The sequence below is a fragment of the Gorilla gorilla genome, chromosome 11 (assembly GCF_029281585.2).
Source record: "Gorilla gorilla gorilla isolate KB3781 chromosome 11, NHGRI_mGorGor1-v2.1_pri, whole genome shotgun sequence".
NCBI lineage: Eukaryota > Metazoa > Chordata > Mammalia > Primates > Hominidae > Gorilla > Gorilla gorilla.
The window spans coordinates 21,109,504-21,127,502 of NC_073235.2; the positions used below are offsets into that span (position 1 = coordinate 21,109,504).

Genomic DNA, 17,999 nt, shown 5'->3' on the forward strand with positions numbered 1-17,999 from the left:
CCCATGCCCTGGGTTGTAAGGATGCTCTTACATGAGAGACGTTAAATTTGAGGTTGCTAACATAAGTTCCATACAGTGCAACCAGGCCTGTTCAGTGGGTGGTCAGCAAATACATATTAACTGTCAGAGTGAGTGAATGTTCACCTATTTTTATCTTATTTTTGTACTGTCATGGAAAACAAGTGTTTATCCTATAAAACAATTGTCCACACATCGTTGCTTAAAGAAATGCTTCCCCTAAGCTATTATGCCAAATTGGTACTGAACAAATAAATTTTAAAATGGTTATTTTCAAAATCGTAACTTTGCCTTGTGTTGCAGAAAAATATAACTATTTAGATAAAAATAATTTCTAAAAAAAGAAAAAAGAAATGCTTCAAAGGTAGCATTTCTGAATAGAACACAGTTCTACTGCATCTCATAACAGATAACCTGAATAGCTTCTGCGGGCTGTTAGCTGCACTATCTCTAACTACCATGTCCAAAGTCAGTTTCTAATTACAGAAAAGATCCCAAACGTTAGTCTGAGTCTCTTTTTGAAACATCTTGCTACAAACAATTGGCATAATCATTCTTTTACTAGGAAGATAAATCAAGGTAAGATTTTTTTTAATGTAATAAATCTAGCTATTGAAAACCAACAGGCTAGAAATTGATTATGCTAGACCTTGAGAGCATTTTTCAGCATGTCATGTTTTCAGTCAGTATGTTCTTTAAGAATGTAAGGCAATGTAATCCCAGCACTTTGGGAGGCAGAGGCCGGTGGATCACAAGGTCAAGAGATCGAGACCATCCTGGCCAACATGGTGAAACCCCGTCTCTACTAAAAATACAAAAATTAGCTGGGTGTGGTGGTGCACGCATGTAGTCCCAGGTATGCGGGAGGCTGAGGCAGGAGAATCACTTGAACCCGGGAGGCAGAGGTTGCAGTGAGTCATGATCATGCTACTGCACTCCAGCCTGGCAACAGAGTGAGACTCCATCTCAAAAAAAAAAAAAAAAAAAAAAAGAATGTAAGGCAAAAAAAAACCATTGGTGGGCAATTTTGATATCGCTGATTGTACTCTAATGCACTGACGTCACATATATTTCAGTAGACCACTGTTGGGGCACACATTTATTTTCAGTTTAGGTATAATAAGGGACTTCAAGTTGTGGTGTTATCAGAAGGAACATAAAACATTAGGAACCTTGAGTTAATGGCTTATTTACTAATTTAACACTTGTTTTAACCTATAGATTAGAAGAGTTTGAAAGGCTGAATACCCTTTCTAAGAAAGTAAACGTTCCTCCAGAAAAAGCAATGATGCATATAAATTTTCACCGACCGCCAGCGAAGCCGAAGCCTCAGAAGGTGAAGGTACGGTGGGCCTTGTCCTCGGTGCGATGAAAGGGTGACAGAGGGGCAGACTAACTGATTTCCCTATTGATTTGGCCTCTTAGGAAATTGAGTACCAGAACCTCAGATTTCCAGTAGATTTATCGAATCCATTTGCTGTGGCAACTGTTTTAAACCAAGAACCAGGAAAATTGAAGATTAAAGAATTAAGAGAAGGTAACCAGTTGATTGGCCATAAAGCAGCCCCTGAGCAGAATATGAAAGAGTTATTGCTGGTCACACTGATTACCTATGAACAACAAAATTCATTTAGATTGCTGTTATGCCTCGCCATTAGAAATGTGTTTTTCTCTCTGCCTATGATTTTAATCTGATTACTGGTATAAACATTGTCTGCTCCTGCCTTCAGTTTTGGACCAGGGCACTGAAATTTCAAAAACGAGACAGATGAAGGAGGCACTCTTTGAACAGAAAGTCAGACAGGACATTCACGAAGAGATGGAAAATCATCTTAAGTGGTAAATATTGAGCAATTATTTGTATCAAGTGACAGTACAGTTATTTTTAGGTGATGATCTTTTATAAATGAGAGACAGTAAAATGTAATAACCTTTTCGGTACTTTGGAGAATTTAATGATTGTTTCGCTGCCAGTGGTCCTTCAGTAGGAAGTTTCTATTAGGAATAAATATATGTGACCAAACCACGCTGTTTCCTAAGTGTGACCAGTGGCAGGACCAGAGTGAATTGTGGGAGATGCTCCCTGCTCCTGCTGGCCACTGCTGCTGGCACCCCCTCACCCCAGGACAGATCTGGGTGCCTTGGGCACCCCAAATCTCACCCCTATCATCCTCCACCTCACCAGGAGCCCCTGTGCCTTGGGCTGTGTGCCCCAGAGGCCTTCTGGGTAGCCCAGTGGGGTGAGGCTCTGGGGGGCTCCTAATGGAGGTTTTAAAACTGAGATGTGAGAATTCTTGTGCTTCTGTGCCCAAATTAGAAACTTTTTCACAATTTTTTTTTTTACCAGATCAGACCAAGCATATGCATGTGTACAGATTTAGCTGAAAAGTAAACTCTTTTTTTTGAGAAAGGGTGTCACTCTGTCACCCCAGCTGGAGTGGTCACATAAAAAAGATATGGTCACATAAAAAAGTGCATATAAATGTTCATAGCAGCATTATTCATAATAGTCAAAAAGTGGAAACTACTGAAATGTCCAGTAACTGATAAATGAACAAGCCAAATGTTGCATATCCAAGGTTATGGTTATGCAACATTTGCATATTTCAATGTTGCATATTTCAGTGTCACATCATGGCCTGCTGCACCCCCAGCCTCCCAGCCTAAAGTGATCCTCCCTCTTCAGCCTCCCAAGTAGCTGGGAGCACAGGTGCATGCCACCATGCCCAGCAAATTTTTTTTTTTTTTTAGAGATAGGGTCTCACTATGTTGCCCAGGTAGGACCCAAACCCCTGGGCTCAAGTATTCTCCTGCTTGACCTCCCAAAGTGCTGAGATTACAGGTATCAGCCACCATGCCTGAGCTAAAGTAAACTGGGCTGAAAAAGAGACTCTTGGAGAGTGTCATTGAGAGGCTGCCTACTCCATGACCCATCCTCCACCCTTCCCGACACATGAGAACACGCCCTCACCTGAAGCCCTCTGAAGGTGCCCACCGGGCTGCTCCCCTGTCTCTGGGGAATGGCCCTTGTTTCCATCAGAAATCTCTTCTGCCTCAGCTTAAGTCTATAGTTATGGTCCCGCCTCAGTTAACGGGAAGTACTCCAAGGAACTGAAAATTTTATGTTTATAAACACCTTTTCCCTATTATGAAAAACAGGTAGGTCATCATTGTAGGAAACCTGAAAACATGTTTTTTTACATATAGAGAAGGAAAAAAAAATCACGGTGATGCCCCCAGTCAGCAGTGACCAGTGACCACTGTCAGTACTGGTGTTTTTGTTCTTTCTGTGCATCTCTGTATCAGACTTGAAGTCACATCCCAAATCCCATTCTGAATGCTGTGTTGTTCCTTTAATATTTTTCCCAACTTTTTATGTTGAAAGATCTTAAACTGACATACACTTGACCTTGGTTCACTAATTGTTGACATTATGACACATACACTTCCCCTCACTCCACACGCATGCACACACACACCTGCATGCACCTTTTTCCCCTGAGCCATTTACAGATAAATTGCAAGTATCAGGGAGCTTCACCCCAAAATACTTCAGTATGTAGCTCCTAAGAACAAAGACATTCTCCAACATTATTATAATCACTTCCAAGAGATTTCACACTGATAGAATAATATTATCTAATAATCAGTCTTATGGGCAAATTTAGCCAGTTGTCCCAAAATGTACTGTATACCTAGTCTTTTTTAAAGTATTTATTTTAAATTTTATATAAATAAAATAGAGACAGGGTTTTGCCACGTTGCCCAGGCTGGTCTCGAACTCCTGACCTCAAGCAATCCACTAGCCCTGGCCTCCAAAGTGCTGGGATTACAAGTGTGAGTCACCATACCCAGCCCTGGCCTCCAAAGTGCTGGGATTACAAGTGTGAGTCACCATACCCAGCCCATACCTGGTTTGTTTTTGTTTTGTTTTTGAAGAGAGGTATCCGGGGTCCAGTCAAAGATCATACCATTTGTATTTAGCTTTCATGTCCCTTTAGTCTCCTCTAACCTAAAACAGTTCTCTAGAACATCCTTCCACCTCCACTTTAAAAATCATAAGTATTATTTATTTAAGATATGTGCTGGGTTTCGTGATGAATACATTGCATATTAGTTTCTTTAAATTGTGATAAAATTCATCATTTTAACCAGTTTAAAGTATATTGTGCAGAGGTTTTTAGTAAATCCACAATGTTGCATGACCATCACCACTACCCAATTCCAGAACATAGGCATCACTAGAAAAAGAAACCTCATACCCATTATCAGTCACTCCCCACTCCCCACTCCCTGGAGCCCCTGGCAACCACAATCTACTTTCAGTCTCTATGGATTTGCCCACTCTGGACATTTCATATAAAGGGAATCACAGAATACATAGTCTTTTGTGACTGGCTTCTTCCACTTAACATGTTTTTAAGATTCATCCACATCATAACATGTGTTAGTACTGCATTCCTTTTTATGGCTGAATAATCTCATTGAATGGATATGCAACATTTTGCTTGTTCATTCATCAGTTACTGGACATTTCAGTAGTTTCCACTTTTTGACTGTTATGAATAATGCTGCTATGAACATTTATATGCACTTTTTTATGTGACCATATCTTTTCAGTTCTCTTAGGTACATACCTAGGAGTGGAACTGCTGGGTCATATGGTAACTCTATGTTTAACTTTTTGTGGTGCCACCAAACTGTTTTCCATGGTGGCCAAACCGTTTTACATTCCCACTAGCAACATATGAGGGTTTCTCCACTTGCTCAGCAATACCTGTTATTTTCCATTATCATCATCATCATCATAGCCGTCCCAGTGGGTGTAAAGGGGTGTATTGTTGTGGCTTTGATTTGTATTTCCCTAATGATTTAGAAGGTTGAGCATCCAGATGTTGGTATTCATAAATATTTAAGATAAGCTTAACTTTGTAGAACACATTATTATCTTAGTTTTGTTGCTGAAGCCTCTATAACTTCTCTATCCCGTGTGTCTCCTCCAGCATCTCAGGGTTCCTTTTCAGTTTTGGAATATAGTGAAATATTCCATCCTAAAGTTGACTCTGGTATTCTGATGGGTTCTGGACACAGTTTTTTTTTTTCTCCCCAGGCAGGTGCACCTTGGTAAAGATCCTATGTCTTTTAAACTTAAAAAAGAGCTTACTGAAGAGTGGCAAAAAGCATGTGCCAAATATAAGGTCAGAGTTACTGCTGATTTGCTATCATTTGTTTCGCTAGATGTTTTTAAATTCCTACTATATGCAAGATGCCAGGTGGAGGAAAACCCACAGTTAAGTTGGGAGTGGGAAAGGCTGATGACAAGTAAATTGTCAACCATAAATCAAGACTGGCTATAAATGTCACCAGAGACCTATACTAAGTTTTGTGGGGATTCAGAAGCCAGAGAGGAGAGAGAATTCATCTGATTGGAATGCTTCCTGGAAGACATTGTATAATTTTTTGAAAAGTAGCAAAGAGGACAAAGGCATTCACATGGAGGGAATGGCTCAAATTCGAGCTGGAATTTTGAGTTGGGGTCCCCTGTCCCATGATCTGCAGAGCATGAAGACAAAAGAGACCCAAAGTTGGTAACCAGGACCCACATCAGAGACAGATGCAAATGATAGTCCCAAGTCAGAGACCCCCAAAGGGGCTGAGCAGAAAAAGGGAAAGTGGGCTGAGGGGAGTGGGACCACACCTGGGGTGCCAAGATAGCCCCTGTAGGTTCAGGGATGGGAACTGTGGGACTGTGCAGCACCCATGGCCTCACCATGCTTTGAAGATGGTTGTTACCTACACACAGGTGCAGAGAACACTGAGGACAAGTCCACAGTGGCTAAAACACAGGATACACATGGGCCAGAGGAGACAGGAGTCTGCTGGGGCTCTGTGTCTGAATTTAATTGGTAGGACTTGCAGAATGATCACATATTATATTAATTGGCTCAGACTGCCATAACAAAGTACCACAGGCTGGGTGGCTTAAAACAGCAGAAATTTATTTTCTCATAGTTCTGGAGGCTGGAAGTCCAAAATCAAGTTCTCAGCATGGTTGATTCCTTCTGAGAGCCATGAGTGAAGGATCCATTCCAGACCTCTCTCCTTGGCTTATCGGTGGCCACCTTCTCCTCATATCTTCATGTGGTCTTCCTCTGTGTCTGTGTCCTAATCTCCTCTGATATAAGGACACCAGTCATATTGGATTAAGACCGACTCTCACAGCCTCATTTTAACTTGGTCACTTCTTTAAAGACTCCATTTCTAAATACCATCACATGCTGAGTTCTAGGGGTTAAGGCTTCAATACAGGAATTTCGAAGGGACACAATTCAACCCATAACACAGATTTTTGAGCTGGGGAATGTGAGGTTCAAGTAGACTGACTTGGCAGCAGTGGATGGGAGGGATTGGGGAAAAACATTTCTTGTCAGATATGAATATGTTTCTCATAGAGAATGTACTTTTCTTTCTAGATTTGGAGTCCAACTAGATATTTAAATAAATTTGTCTTATTTTTCTTCATTTTTCATAAGACAAAAGAATATAAAATCATTACATTGCTAAATCTTTGCATTTAGGAAAAGCACATATTAGATATGCATTTAAATTTAGTTCCACGTGTTCAGATTCTTTGCATGCTTTCTTAAAAACAAAACATCAAGTATTGTCTGTCAACCCAACAGTGGAATGCTGTTTTCTAACCTTTTAAAAGGTGAAGTTGGCACAGACATGCCCAGATCAGTCACTGTGGGCATTGAGGCTGTGGCTGCGGGCAGTGACAGCCAAGGAGCAGTCCCATCCTTAGCATGGCTCCTGGGGCAAGGAGGATGAGCAGGCAGCCCAGACGCCCTGGAATATGGGAGATCAAACGTCTCAGGGACCCCATTCTGTGTGTCCAGGGGATTTTATCTGAGAGCTGAGTCCTGGCAGGTGACCCAGTGGCACGGAACTCCTGGAGGCCCCAGGCATGTGGTGGAAACAAAGAGGAGAAATGGTGGGGGAAGGAAGGAGTTGGCCTCAGAGTGAGATGGCACAGCCCTCAAGGATGATGAGCTTTTACTCATCATCAAGTCAGCAGTGTCTTAATAAAGATATAATAAATCTCCCTTGCCATTATTCTAGCTAGTGATCTATTTGCCAGTCCCTTCTTTATATTGCCTATTTTATTTTACTCCTAATGCTGGTGGGGGTCTGGGTCTCCCCACGAAATCTGTACTTTGAACTTAATGTGTTCAGTCTCAAACTCAACTTCCCAATATGTGCCAATCAGAGCTAGGCAGCTCACCACCCTGGTGACAATAACACACCTCTCTTATTTCTGAGTAGGGTGTTAATGTGATGATCAGAATAGATTTATTCCAAATAAGTCTTTTAAAATTTTTATAAACAGTATACTTAAGAGCCAAGCTGGTTTTTGAAGTTACCCAACAAACAATTAATAGAACACACAGATAGGCAAAAACTAACACCATCTGCGGAGTACGCAGTCCCCTTTCCCACCTGGGCAGACACATATAGACACTGAACCCAGCCCAGCCAGCCTACCCCAGGAGTCACTGTTGGCTCCTGGGAATAAGAAAAAGGGCCCAGGCATCATCAGGGAAGCAGGCAGGTGAAGGAAGGAGAGCAGTCTGGGGTCACTCACCTCCGGGGAAGCACAGGTTGCTTTCCAGCCCAGGAAGACCTGTCAGCTTCCACCACCCAGGAGAAGGGAGGAATCCCCACATGCCTTCCTTAAAACCTGACAACTGGATAATCGACTCTGAGGAGCTTAAAACTTTACAGGGATGTTAAATGTCTTTTTAATGAAATTTGTGTAGTCCCATAGTTACAATTTCCTAAAAGTATTTCTATGAATGTTAAGTGTCTTGGAAATAATTTCCAAAGACACTATCTTTTAGTTATAAAAAGAAGGTATCTACTTGGGAGGCTGAGGCAGGAGAATGGCGTGAACCCGGGAGGCGGAGCTTGCAGTGAGCCGAGATTGTGCCACTGCACTCCAGCCTGGGTGACAGAGCGAGACACCGTCAAAAAAAAAAAAAAAAAAGAAGGTATCGAATCTGTGCTTTGATAAGAGCTCCCTATGTTTAAACAGTGTAATCATACTGATCTTTTTTACCCACTTGTGTTTCACCACTTCCAATGGGAACGTCATGGGTGGATTTGGCCAATTGCTTAATGGGTTTCTACAAGTTTTAAAGACAAATTGTTTTACGCATTTATATTCAACTTAAATTATTTTGATGATTAAAAACCCAGCTAGATAGAGGAGATCCTATTTTGGATGAGGAATTTCAGCGACTTAAAACAGAAGTTAGCCATAAACGGGTCGTTCGCAATCAAGAAGAGGTGGGTAACTTTCCTTTATTTAGAATCTGATTATTGGCAGCTCTTTAAATGCTTATTTTTTTAAATGCTAAGCAATTTTATAGAAATCCTTTACCAAGAGATATTTAATACTTTTTAATTTGCATACATTTTCAGAATGTTACCATATTTTTGCAAGTAAAGCATCAAAACTTATAATTCATGTTTCTCTTGTAATGAACAGCATTACATACTTTGGCCACTCCTTTTCATCCCACTACTTTCTCATTTTAGGTCTCCTTTTTTGTTTTCCTTCATTCTCCAAGCCCCTGTCCACAGGTCCTCAAGGTGGGTCCCTTGGCCTCTATTCGTTATCCCCCTTCCCTTGGTAGAAAAGATACAAAGTCAGAAGTCAGAAGCCAGAGTCCTAGTTACAACTCTATGACAGATTTGGGACCTTGGCAAGCCTCTTGGCTCTGGTGCCTTACTGTTCTCAAATCTAAAATGAGTACTGTGGCCCCATGCACCTGATTATCTCTGTCTTGTAATATTAGTTCATTGTCACACTGCTATGAAGAAATACCCAAGGCTTGGTAATTTATAAAGGAAAGAGGTTTAATTGACTCATAGTTCTGAATGGCTGGAGAGGCCTCAGGAAACTTACAATCATGGCAGAAGAAGAAGCAAATACTTCTTTCTTTACATGGTGGCAGGAATGAGAAGAATGAAAACCAAGCCAAGGGGGAAGCTCCTTATAAAACCATCAGATCTTGTGAAAACTAAGTCACTATCATGAGAACAGGATGGGGAAAACTGCCCCCATGATTCAGTTATCTCTACCTGGTCCCTCCCATGACATGGGGATTATGGGAACTACAATTCAAGATGAGATTTAGGTGGGGACATGGCCAAACCATATCATTCTGCCCCTGGCCCCTCCCAAGTCTCATGTCCTCACAATTTAAAACACAATCATGCCCTTCTATGAGGGTCACGTCTTGAATTATGGAAACTACAATTCAAGACGGGATTTGGGTGGGAACACAGCCAAACCATATCATTCCACCACTGGTCCCCCAAATCTCATGTCCTCACAATTTAAAACACAATCATGCCCTTCCAACAGTCCCCCAAAGCCTTAACTTATTCGAGCATTAACTCAAAAGTCTCAGTCCAAAGTCCTATCTGAGACAGGGCAAGTCCCTTCCACCTATGAGCCTGTAAAATCAAAAGCAAGTTAATTACTTCCTAGATACAATGGGGGTACAGGCATTGGGTAAATATACCCATTCCAAATGGGAGAAATTGGCCAAAACAAAGGGGCTACAGGCCCCATGCAAGTCAGAAATTCAATAGGGCAGTCATTAAACCTTAAGGATCCAAAATTATCTCCTTTGACTCCATGTCTCACATCCACGTCATGCTGATGCAAGGGATGGGCTCCCATAGCCTTGGACTGCTTTGCTCCTGTGGCTTTGCAGGGTACAGCCTCCCTCCCAGCTGCTTTCACAGACTGGCATTGAGTGTTTGTGGCTTTTCCAGGTGCACAGTGCAAGCTGTCAGTGGATCTACCATTCTGGGGTCTGGAGGATGGTGGCCCTCTTCTTACAGCTCCAGTAGGCAGTGCCCCAGTGGGGTTTCCGTGTGGGGGCTCCAACCCTACATTTCCCTTTGTACTGCTCTAACAGAGGTTCTACATGAGGACTCTACTCCTGCAACAAACTTCTGCCTGCACATCCAGGTGTTTCCATACATCCTCTGAAATCCAGACAGAGTTTTCCAAACCTCATTTCTGGACTTCTGTGCACCCACAGGCTCAACACCATGTGGAAGCTGCCAAGGTTTGGGGCTTTCACCCTCTGCAGCCATGGCCTGAGCTGCACCTTGGCCCCATTTAGCTATGGCTGGGACACAGGGCACTGAATCCCAAGACTGCATAAAGCAGCAAGGCCCTGGGCCCAGCCCACAAAACCATTTTTCCCTCCTAGGTCTCCAGACCTGTGATGGGAGGGGCTGCCATGAAGACCTCTGACATGTCCTGGAGACATTTTCCCCATTGTCTTAGTGATTAACATTTGGCACCTCATTACTTATGTAAATTTCTGCAGCTGGCTTGAATTTCTTCTCAGAAAATGGATTTTTCTTTTCTATTACATCATCATGCTGCAAATTTTCCAAACTTTTATGCTCTGCTTCCCTTTTAAGCATAAGTTCAATTCCAAACCATATCTTTGTGAATACATAAAACTGAATGCTTTTGACAGCACCCAAGTCACCTCTTGAACACTCTGCTGTTTAGAAATTACTTCTGCCAGATACCTAAATCATCTCCCTCAAGTTCAAAGTTCCACAGATCTCTAGGGCAGGGGCAAAATGCCCCCAGTCTCTTTGCTAAAACAAAGAAAGAGTCACCTTCATTCCAGTTCCCAACAAGTTCCTCATCTCCACCTGAGACCACCTCAGCCTGGACTTCATTGTCCATATTACGATCAGCATTTTGGGCAAAGCCATTCAACAAGTCTCTAGGAAGCTCCAAACTTTCCCACATTTTCCTTCTTCTTCTGAGCCCTGCAAACTGTTCCAATCTCTGCTTGTTACCCAGTTCCAAAGTTGCTTCCACATTTTCAAGTATTTTTATAGTAGCACCCCACTCCTGGTACCAATTTACTGTATTAATTAGTTTTCACTCTGCTATGAAGAAATACCTGAGGCTGGGTAATTTATAAAGGAAAGAGGTTTAATTGACTCACAGTTCCACATGGCTGGGGAGGCCTCAGGAAACTTACAGTCATAGCAGAAGGAGACACAAACACATCCTTCTTCTCATGGCTGCAGAAGTAAGAAGAATGAGAACCAACTGAAGGGAGAAGCCCCTTACAAAAACTATCAGATCTCTTGAGAACTAACTCACTATCACGAGAACAGGATGGGGAAAACTGCCCTCATGATTCAATTATCTCTATCTGGTCCCTCCCACAACACCTGGGGATAATGAGAACTACAATTCAAGATGAGATTTGGGTGGGGACACAGCCAAACCATATCACTGGTTAAAAGTTCAACTTTTAATTTTAACGATGATAAAATTCTAATCTCCTACCTCCATCATTCTCACTTTTCTTTGCTAGGTTTGCCATATCTGAATTATTTTTACCACATTTCTCCCTGCCCTCCTCCTCACTAGATTTATTCTGGCCACAAAGTCTTGCCAATGGCTCTTCCATGGGCCATATCAGAGTCCAACCTTTGGGTGTCCCCCATGACTAATCCAACAGGTTTTTCTGTCTGTATAACTGATCTTCTTCCCTCTCCTCTGCAGCTCATAGCATAAGCCAAAGTAAGACTGATTCCCTTCTGCTGTCTCTTTTTATATAATTTCCTTATTCAAGAACCTACAGTGCCTCAGGCTCTGGCCAGCCTCACTATACCCCCAGGCACTCTTTCCTCCTTATTCATTTACTAACTTAGATACACTGGTGCCCAGGACATGCAGGCACATGTGGGACAATACATGTGTCAGCGCTGGGCATGCAGGGCTGAGTAAAGTAGTCCTTCCCAGCCAGGGGATCTCACAGCCCACGCCTTTCAATTCTGGATGCACTGTCAGCACCACCGCATGGGAATGGTGACTTTATTCTTCCTCAAAGTCACATGTGTTTGCTTGAGCTTTCCTAACTAGACTGTAAGTTTCTTAAAACCCTAATCTTGTCTTCCACTTTTGGCCCCCAACTCAAGAAGTGTTCCTTATAATGCTGTGTACACTAAAAGTGCTTAATAAATGCTCACTAAGCAATACAACAAATAAATAACAACTTGATTTGGTATCAAACTCTAAAATGTTTTTATTAGATGTTTATGACAGGAGTTAAAATTTAAATGTAAGAAGTGCCTATATTTTATATTCACAGAAAATCAAGGAATTTCATCCTACTTTTGATCCACTCATTAATAACACTTGGCTCAGCAGGTCCAGGGCACAAAAACGGTTTCAACAAGTAGCACGCAAGGTAAGTCTCAGCACCAGCTGGAAATGTTGATTTGTTTACTCATCAGCATAAGGAAATCAAGCAATGGTGGTTTGATAACACCTTTATTGAGATACAATTTACACACCATAAAATTCACCCTTGTAAAATGTACGTCAGTCATTTTTAGTATATTTATAGAGCTGGGCAGCCATCACCCCTATCTAATTTTAGAACATTTTTATCACCTCAAAAGGAAACTTGGTGCCATTTTCAGTCACTCTCCACTCCCTCCGCCCCACAGCCCCTGGCAACCAATAATCTACTTTCTGTCTCTACGGATTTGCCTTTTCTGGGCATGTCATATAAATGGAATCATACAATATGCAGCCTTTTAAAAAATCAATTTATAAATTTATAATTGACACATAATAGTTGTACATATTTGTGGGGCACAGTGTAATGTTTCAATGCATGTATACATTATATAAGAATCAAATCAAGATAATTACCATATCCATCACCTTAAACATTCAATACATGGCTTTTGGTAACTGCTTCTTTCATATAACTTATTTCCTAGGCTTGTACATATTTTAGCATGTATCAATACTTCATTCTTTTTATGGCTGAATAATATTCCATTGTATGGATAGACCACATTTTCTTTATCCATTCATCAGTTGATGAAAGTTTCAGTTGTTTTCACCTTTTGGCTATTATGAGTAAAAATGGGATATTGATCAGTTACTTCTAGGGAGAACAATTGAGAATGTCTGAGGGATCGTACCTCTAGCATCCAGGCTTAATGCATGCCTTTCAGAGTTGCCATCTCCCTTCTGTGGCTTCCTCACCCTCATGCTGGTCCTCCAGTGGCTTCCTGTTACCAGGATAAAATGAAGACTTCTGAGCCTCATATGCCAGTAAAGGGTGTCATGTGACCCCTGGTCTGGCCACAGCCACACCCCTCTAGCAGCCACTGTCCTCTCGTTGTCCCAGTCTGGTCTGCCACACACATCGTACTCATTCCCTGCTACTACCCCTGTGAATCTGCTCTCAGCTCTGACTGTAGTGCCTCCCCAGCTCTGCTCCATGGGACTGTACCTGTCCTTTGGGCCAGCCTGAGTCCACTTTTCCTACAAGAGGCCGTCCTTGTGCACTTTAGTATTTAGGGATCTCCTCGGTGCCATGTGCTTCTTGTGCTGCCTGCAAATCTCTCATCTCTGTCACTTGTGTGTGACTTCCCTGGTGGGCAGGGCCACACTTGAAGCCAGGGAGAGCAGTGGATAAAGCCTGGGCTGTGGAGCAGACTGCCTGCACTAATTCCTGGTGCTGCTTCCTTGCACTTTCTGATCCTGGACAAGTTATATAACCACTGTGCCTTAGTTTCCTCACCTGAACACTGAGGAGAATAATGAGACCTGTCTCAAAGTGTTGTTGTGAGGATCAAATGAATGAATATGTATAAGGGACTTCAAATGTTGTGTTACAGCTTGTCTTTCAGGCAGTCTTCTCAGCCTGGACTTGTGGCAGTCTAGGTAGAGGAAGGCAGAGATCACTGCCTTGGGGACCTACTCACCAGCTTCCAAGGCCCCATGACCCTCACCTATTTACCAGCCTCCAAGGCCCAAGAGCCAGTGTCCCTGGTAAGGCTTTCCCTGGGTGGTCTCTGCATATGTGCAAACAGTCCACCATGACATGCTCAGGGCAGGGAGGACAGTGGTAAGAAGAGGCAGCACAAAGCTGTGCTCCCAGGGAGGAAAGCACAGCCATTGACAATAGAAAAACAACAGCAAGAGACTGGCCAGGCTGGCTTGTTGCTAATGGGACCACCTTGGTCCTTCTGCATTGAGCCTTCCAGCCTGAAAAAGGGTATCAGCAATGATGGGCTTTGTTCTGAGTGATGGCTCAGCCAGTTCCTCACATGCCAAAGCAAGCCCTGTCAGTTCTATGTGCCAGTGTGTCCCCAGCCAATGCTTTGCCTAATCTCCTCAACTACAGCCACAGACCAGGCTCCCAGCATCTCTCGCCTGGACCATGGCCACAGATTCCCCTACATCCAGTGCCACATGGCAGCCAGAGTTGTGTTTGCAAAACTAAAAGGTGACAGTGTCTCTCCCCTGCTGAAACCCTCCAAAGATGTTCTGTAACAGTTGAAATAAAATACACAATTTTTATCAAGGCTACCAGGTCACATTGGATTTCTCTGTCCTTTAAACATGTCTCCTTTGTTCCGGCATCAGGACCTCTGCACTGGCTATCTCCTCTGCTCAGAACTCTCTTGCCAACATCTTTCCTTTGTTGTCCTCTCACCATTCGAGCCTTGCATCAAATCTCACCTCTGCAGAGGCCTTCCCTCATTATCCTTGCATAAGTGGGCAGGCATCCCACCTCCAGCCCCTCCAGTCACGGCCTCAGGCATTACCCTCTTATTTTCTTCAGGGTATTTATCTTGGTTTTTTCTCTTGGTATTTATTGTCATCCCACTTTGCCTCCTACACACACTTGGAATATCAGCTCCTTGTGGGCAGGACATTTATTTGCTCCTTACTGTATCTCCAGTGCCTTGCACAGGACAGGGCACTGAGTAGCCACTTTATAATATTTGTTAAATAAAAGAGCCATTTGGGCTGGCAATATGGCCGAATGGGGACAGCTTCTGTCTGCAGCTCCCAGTGAGACCAATGCAGAAGGCAGGTGATTTCTGCATTTCCAACTGAGATACTTGGCCCATCTCACTGGGACTGTTTAGACAGTGGGTGCAGCCCATGGAGGGTGAGCCGAAGCAGGGTGGGGCATCATCTCACCCAGGAAATGCAAGGGGTTGGGGAACTCCCTCCCCTAGCCAAGGGAAGCCATGAGGGACTGTGCCATGAGGAACGGTGCACTCCAGCCCAGATGCTACACTTTTCCCATGGTCTTCACAACCCGCAGACCAGGAGATTCCTTCGGGTGCCTACACCACCAGAGCTCTAGGTTTCAAGCATAAAACTGGGTGGCCATTTGGGCAGACACCAAGCCAGCTGCAGAAGTTTTTTTCATACCCCAGTGGTGCCTAGAATGCCAGTGAGACAGAACCACTCACTCCCCTGGAAAGGGGACTGAAGCCAGGGAGCCAAGTCATCTAGCTCAGCGAATCCCACCCCCATGGAGCCCAGCAAGCTGAGATCCATTGGCTTGAAATTCTCGCTGCCAGCACAGCAGTCTGAAGTCCACCTGGGACACTTGAGCTTGGTGGGGGGAGGGGCGTCTGCCATTACTGAGGCTTGAGTAGGCGATTTTCCCCTCACAGTGTAAACAAAGCCACCAGCAAGTTCAAAATGGGCGGAGCCCACTGTAACTCGGCAAAACCACGGTAGCCAGACTGCCTCTCTAGATTCCTCCTCTCTGGGCAGGGCATCTCTGAAAGAAAGGCAGCATCCCCAGTCAGGGCCTTACAGATAAGACTCCCACTCCCTGGGACAGAGCACCTGGGGAAAGGGGCAGCTTTGGTGCAGCTTCAGCAGACTTAAACATTCCTGCCTGCTGGCTCTGAAGAGAGCAGCAAATCTCCCAACACAGAGCTCAAGCTCTGCTAAGGGACAGACTGCCTCCTCAAGTGGGTCTCTGATCCCTGTGCCTCCTGACTGGGAGACACCTCCCAGCAGGGGTCTACAGATACCTCATACGGGAGAGCTCCAGCTGGCATCTGGTGGGTGCCCCTCTGGGATGAAGCTTCCAGAGGAAGAAACAGGCAGCAATCTTTGCTGTTCTGCAGCCTCTGCTGATGATGCCCAGGCAAACAGGGTCTGGAGTGGACCTCCAGCAAACTCCAGCAGACCTGCAGCAGAGGGGCCTGACTGTTAGAAGGAAAACTAACAAACAGAAAGGAATAGCATCAACATCAACAAGAAGGATGTCCAAACAATAACCCCATCCGAAGGTCACCAACATCCAAGACCAAAGGTAGATAAATCCACGAAGATGAGGAAAAACCAGTGCAAAAAGGCTGAAAATTCCAAAAACCAGAATACCTCTTCTCCTCCAAAGGATCACAATTCCTCGACAGCAAGGGAACAAAACTGGGTGGAGAATGAGTTTGACAAATTGACAGAATTAGGCCTCAGAAGGTGGGTAATAACAAACTCCTCCAAGCTAAAGGAGCATGTACCAACCCAATGAAAGAAAGCTAAGAACCTTGAAAAAAGGTTAGAGGAATTGCTAATTAGAATAACCAGTTTAGAGAAGAACATAAATAACCTGATAGAGCTGAAAAACACAGCACAAGAACTTCATGAAGAATACACAAGTGTCAAGAGCCAAATCGATCAAGTGGAAGAAAGGATATCAGAGATTGAAGATCAACTTGATGAAATAAAGCATGAAGACAAGATTAGAGAAAAAAGAATGAAAAGGAATGAACAAAGCTCCCAAGAAATGTGGGACTATATGAAAAGACCAAACCTACATTTGACTGGTGTACCTAAAAGTGATGGGGAGAATGGAACCAAGTTGGAAAACACTCTTCAGGATATTATCCAGGAGAACTTCCCCAACCTAGCAAGACAGGCCAATATTCAAATTCAGGAAATACAGAGAACACCACAAAGATACTCCTCGAGAAGAGCAACCCCAAGACACCTAATCATCAGATTCACCAAGGTTGAAATGAAGGAAAAAATGTTAAGGGTAGCCAGAGAGAAAGGTCATGTTACCCACAAAGGGAAGCCCATCAGACCAACAGCGGACCTCTCTGCAGAAACCCTACAAGACAGAAGAGAGTGGGGGCCAATATTCAACATTCTCACAGAAAAGCATTTTCAACCCACAATTTCATATCCAGCCAAACTAAGCTTCATAAGTGAAGGAGAAATAAAATCCTTTACAGACAAGCAAATGCTGAGAGATTTTGTCACCACCAGGCCAGCCTTACAAGAGCTCCTGAAGGAAGCACTAAATCTGGAAAGGAAAATCCGGTAACAGCCACTGCAAAAAACATACCAAATTGTAAAGACCATCAACACTATGAGGAAACTGCATCAATTAATGGGCAAAACAACCAGCTAGCATAATAATGACAGGATCCAATTCACACATAACAATATTAATCTTAAATGTAAACAGGTTAAGTGCCCCAATTAAAAGATACAGACTGGCAAATTGGATAGAGAGTCAAGACCCATCAGTGTGGTGTATTCAGGAGACCCATCTCACATGCAGAGACACACATAGGCTCAAAATAAAGGGATGGAGGAATATTTACCCAGCAAATGGAAAGTTAAAAAAAAAAAAGCAGGGGTTGGCTGGGCATGGTGGCTCATGTCTGTAATCCCAGCACATTGGGAGGTCAAGGCAGGCGGATCACCTGAGGTCGGGAGTTCGAGACCAGTCTGACCAACATGGAGAAACCCCGTCTCTACTAAAAATTCAAAAATTAGCCGGGTGTGCTTGTGCATGCCTGGAATCCCAGCTACTCGGGAGGCTGAGGCAAGAAAATCGCTTGAACCCGGGAGGCGGAGACTGTGGTGAGCTGAGATCGTGCCATCGCACTCCAGCCTGGGCAACAAGAGTGAAACTCTGTCAAAAAAGGAAAAAGAAAAAAGCAGGGGTTGCAATCCTAGGCTCTGATAAAACAGACTTTAAACCAACAAAGATCAAAAAAGACAAAGAAGGGCATGGTAAAGGGATCAACACAACAAGAAGAGTTAACCATCCTAAATATATATGCAC

At 43.5% G+C, this 17,999-nt stretch overlaps 1 protein-coding gene across 6 annotated transcripts in view; it reads left to right on the plus strand.

The window, feature by feature from the left end:
- Positions 1-17,999, plus strand: part of CFAP221 (cilia and flagella associated protein 221) — a 115,701-nt gene that overhangs the window by 62,420 nt on the left and 35,282 nt on the right. For all 6 annotated transcript variants that reach the window (XM_004031690.4, XM_055380511.2, XM_019022704.4 and 3 more), the window contains 6 exons: positions 1,240-1,360; positions 1,444-1,555; positions 1,749-1,857; positions 5,129-5,216; positions 8,278-8,367; positions 12,234-12,332. In XM_004031690.4, coding sequence (XP_004031738.2) covers positions 1,240-1,360; positions 1,444-1,555; positions 1,749-1,857; positions 5,129-5,216; positions 8,278-8,367; positions 12,234-12,332 — 619 coding nt within the window. The remainder of the gene's footprint in view (positions 1-1,239; positions 1,361-1,443; positions 1,556-1,748; positions 1,858-5,128; positions 5,217-8,277; positions 8,368-12,233; positions 12,333-17,999) is intronic.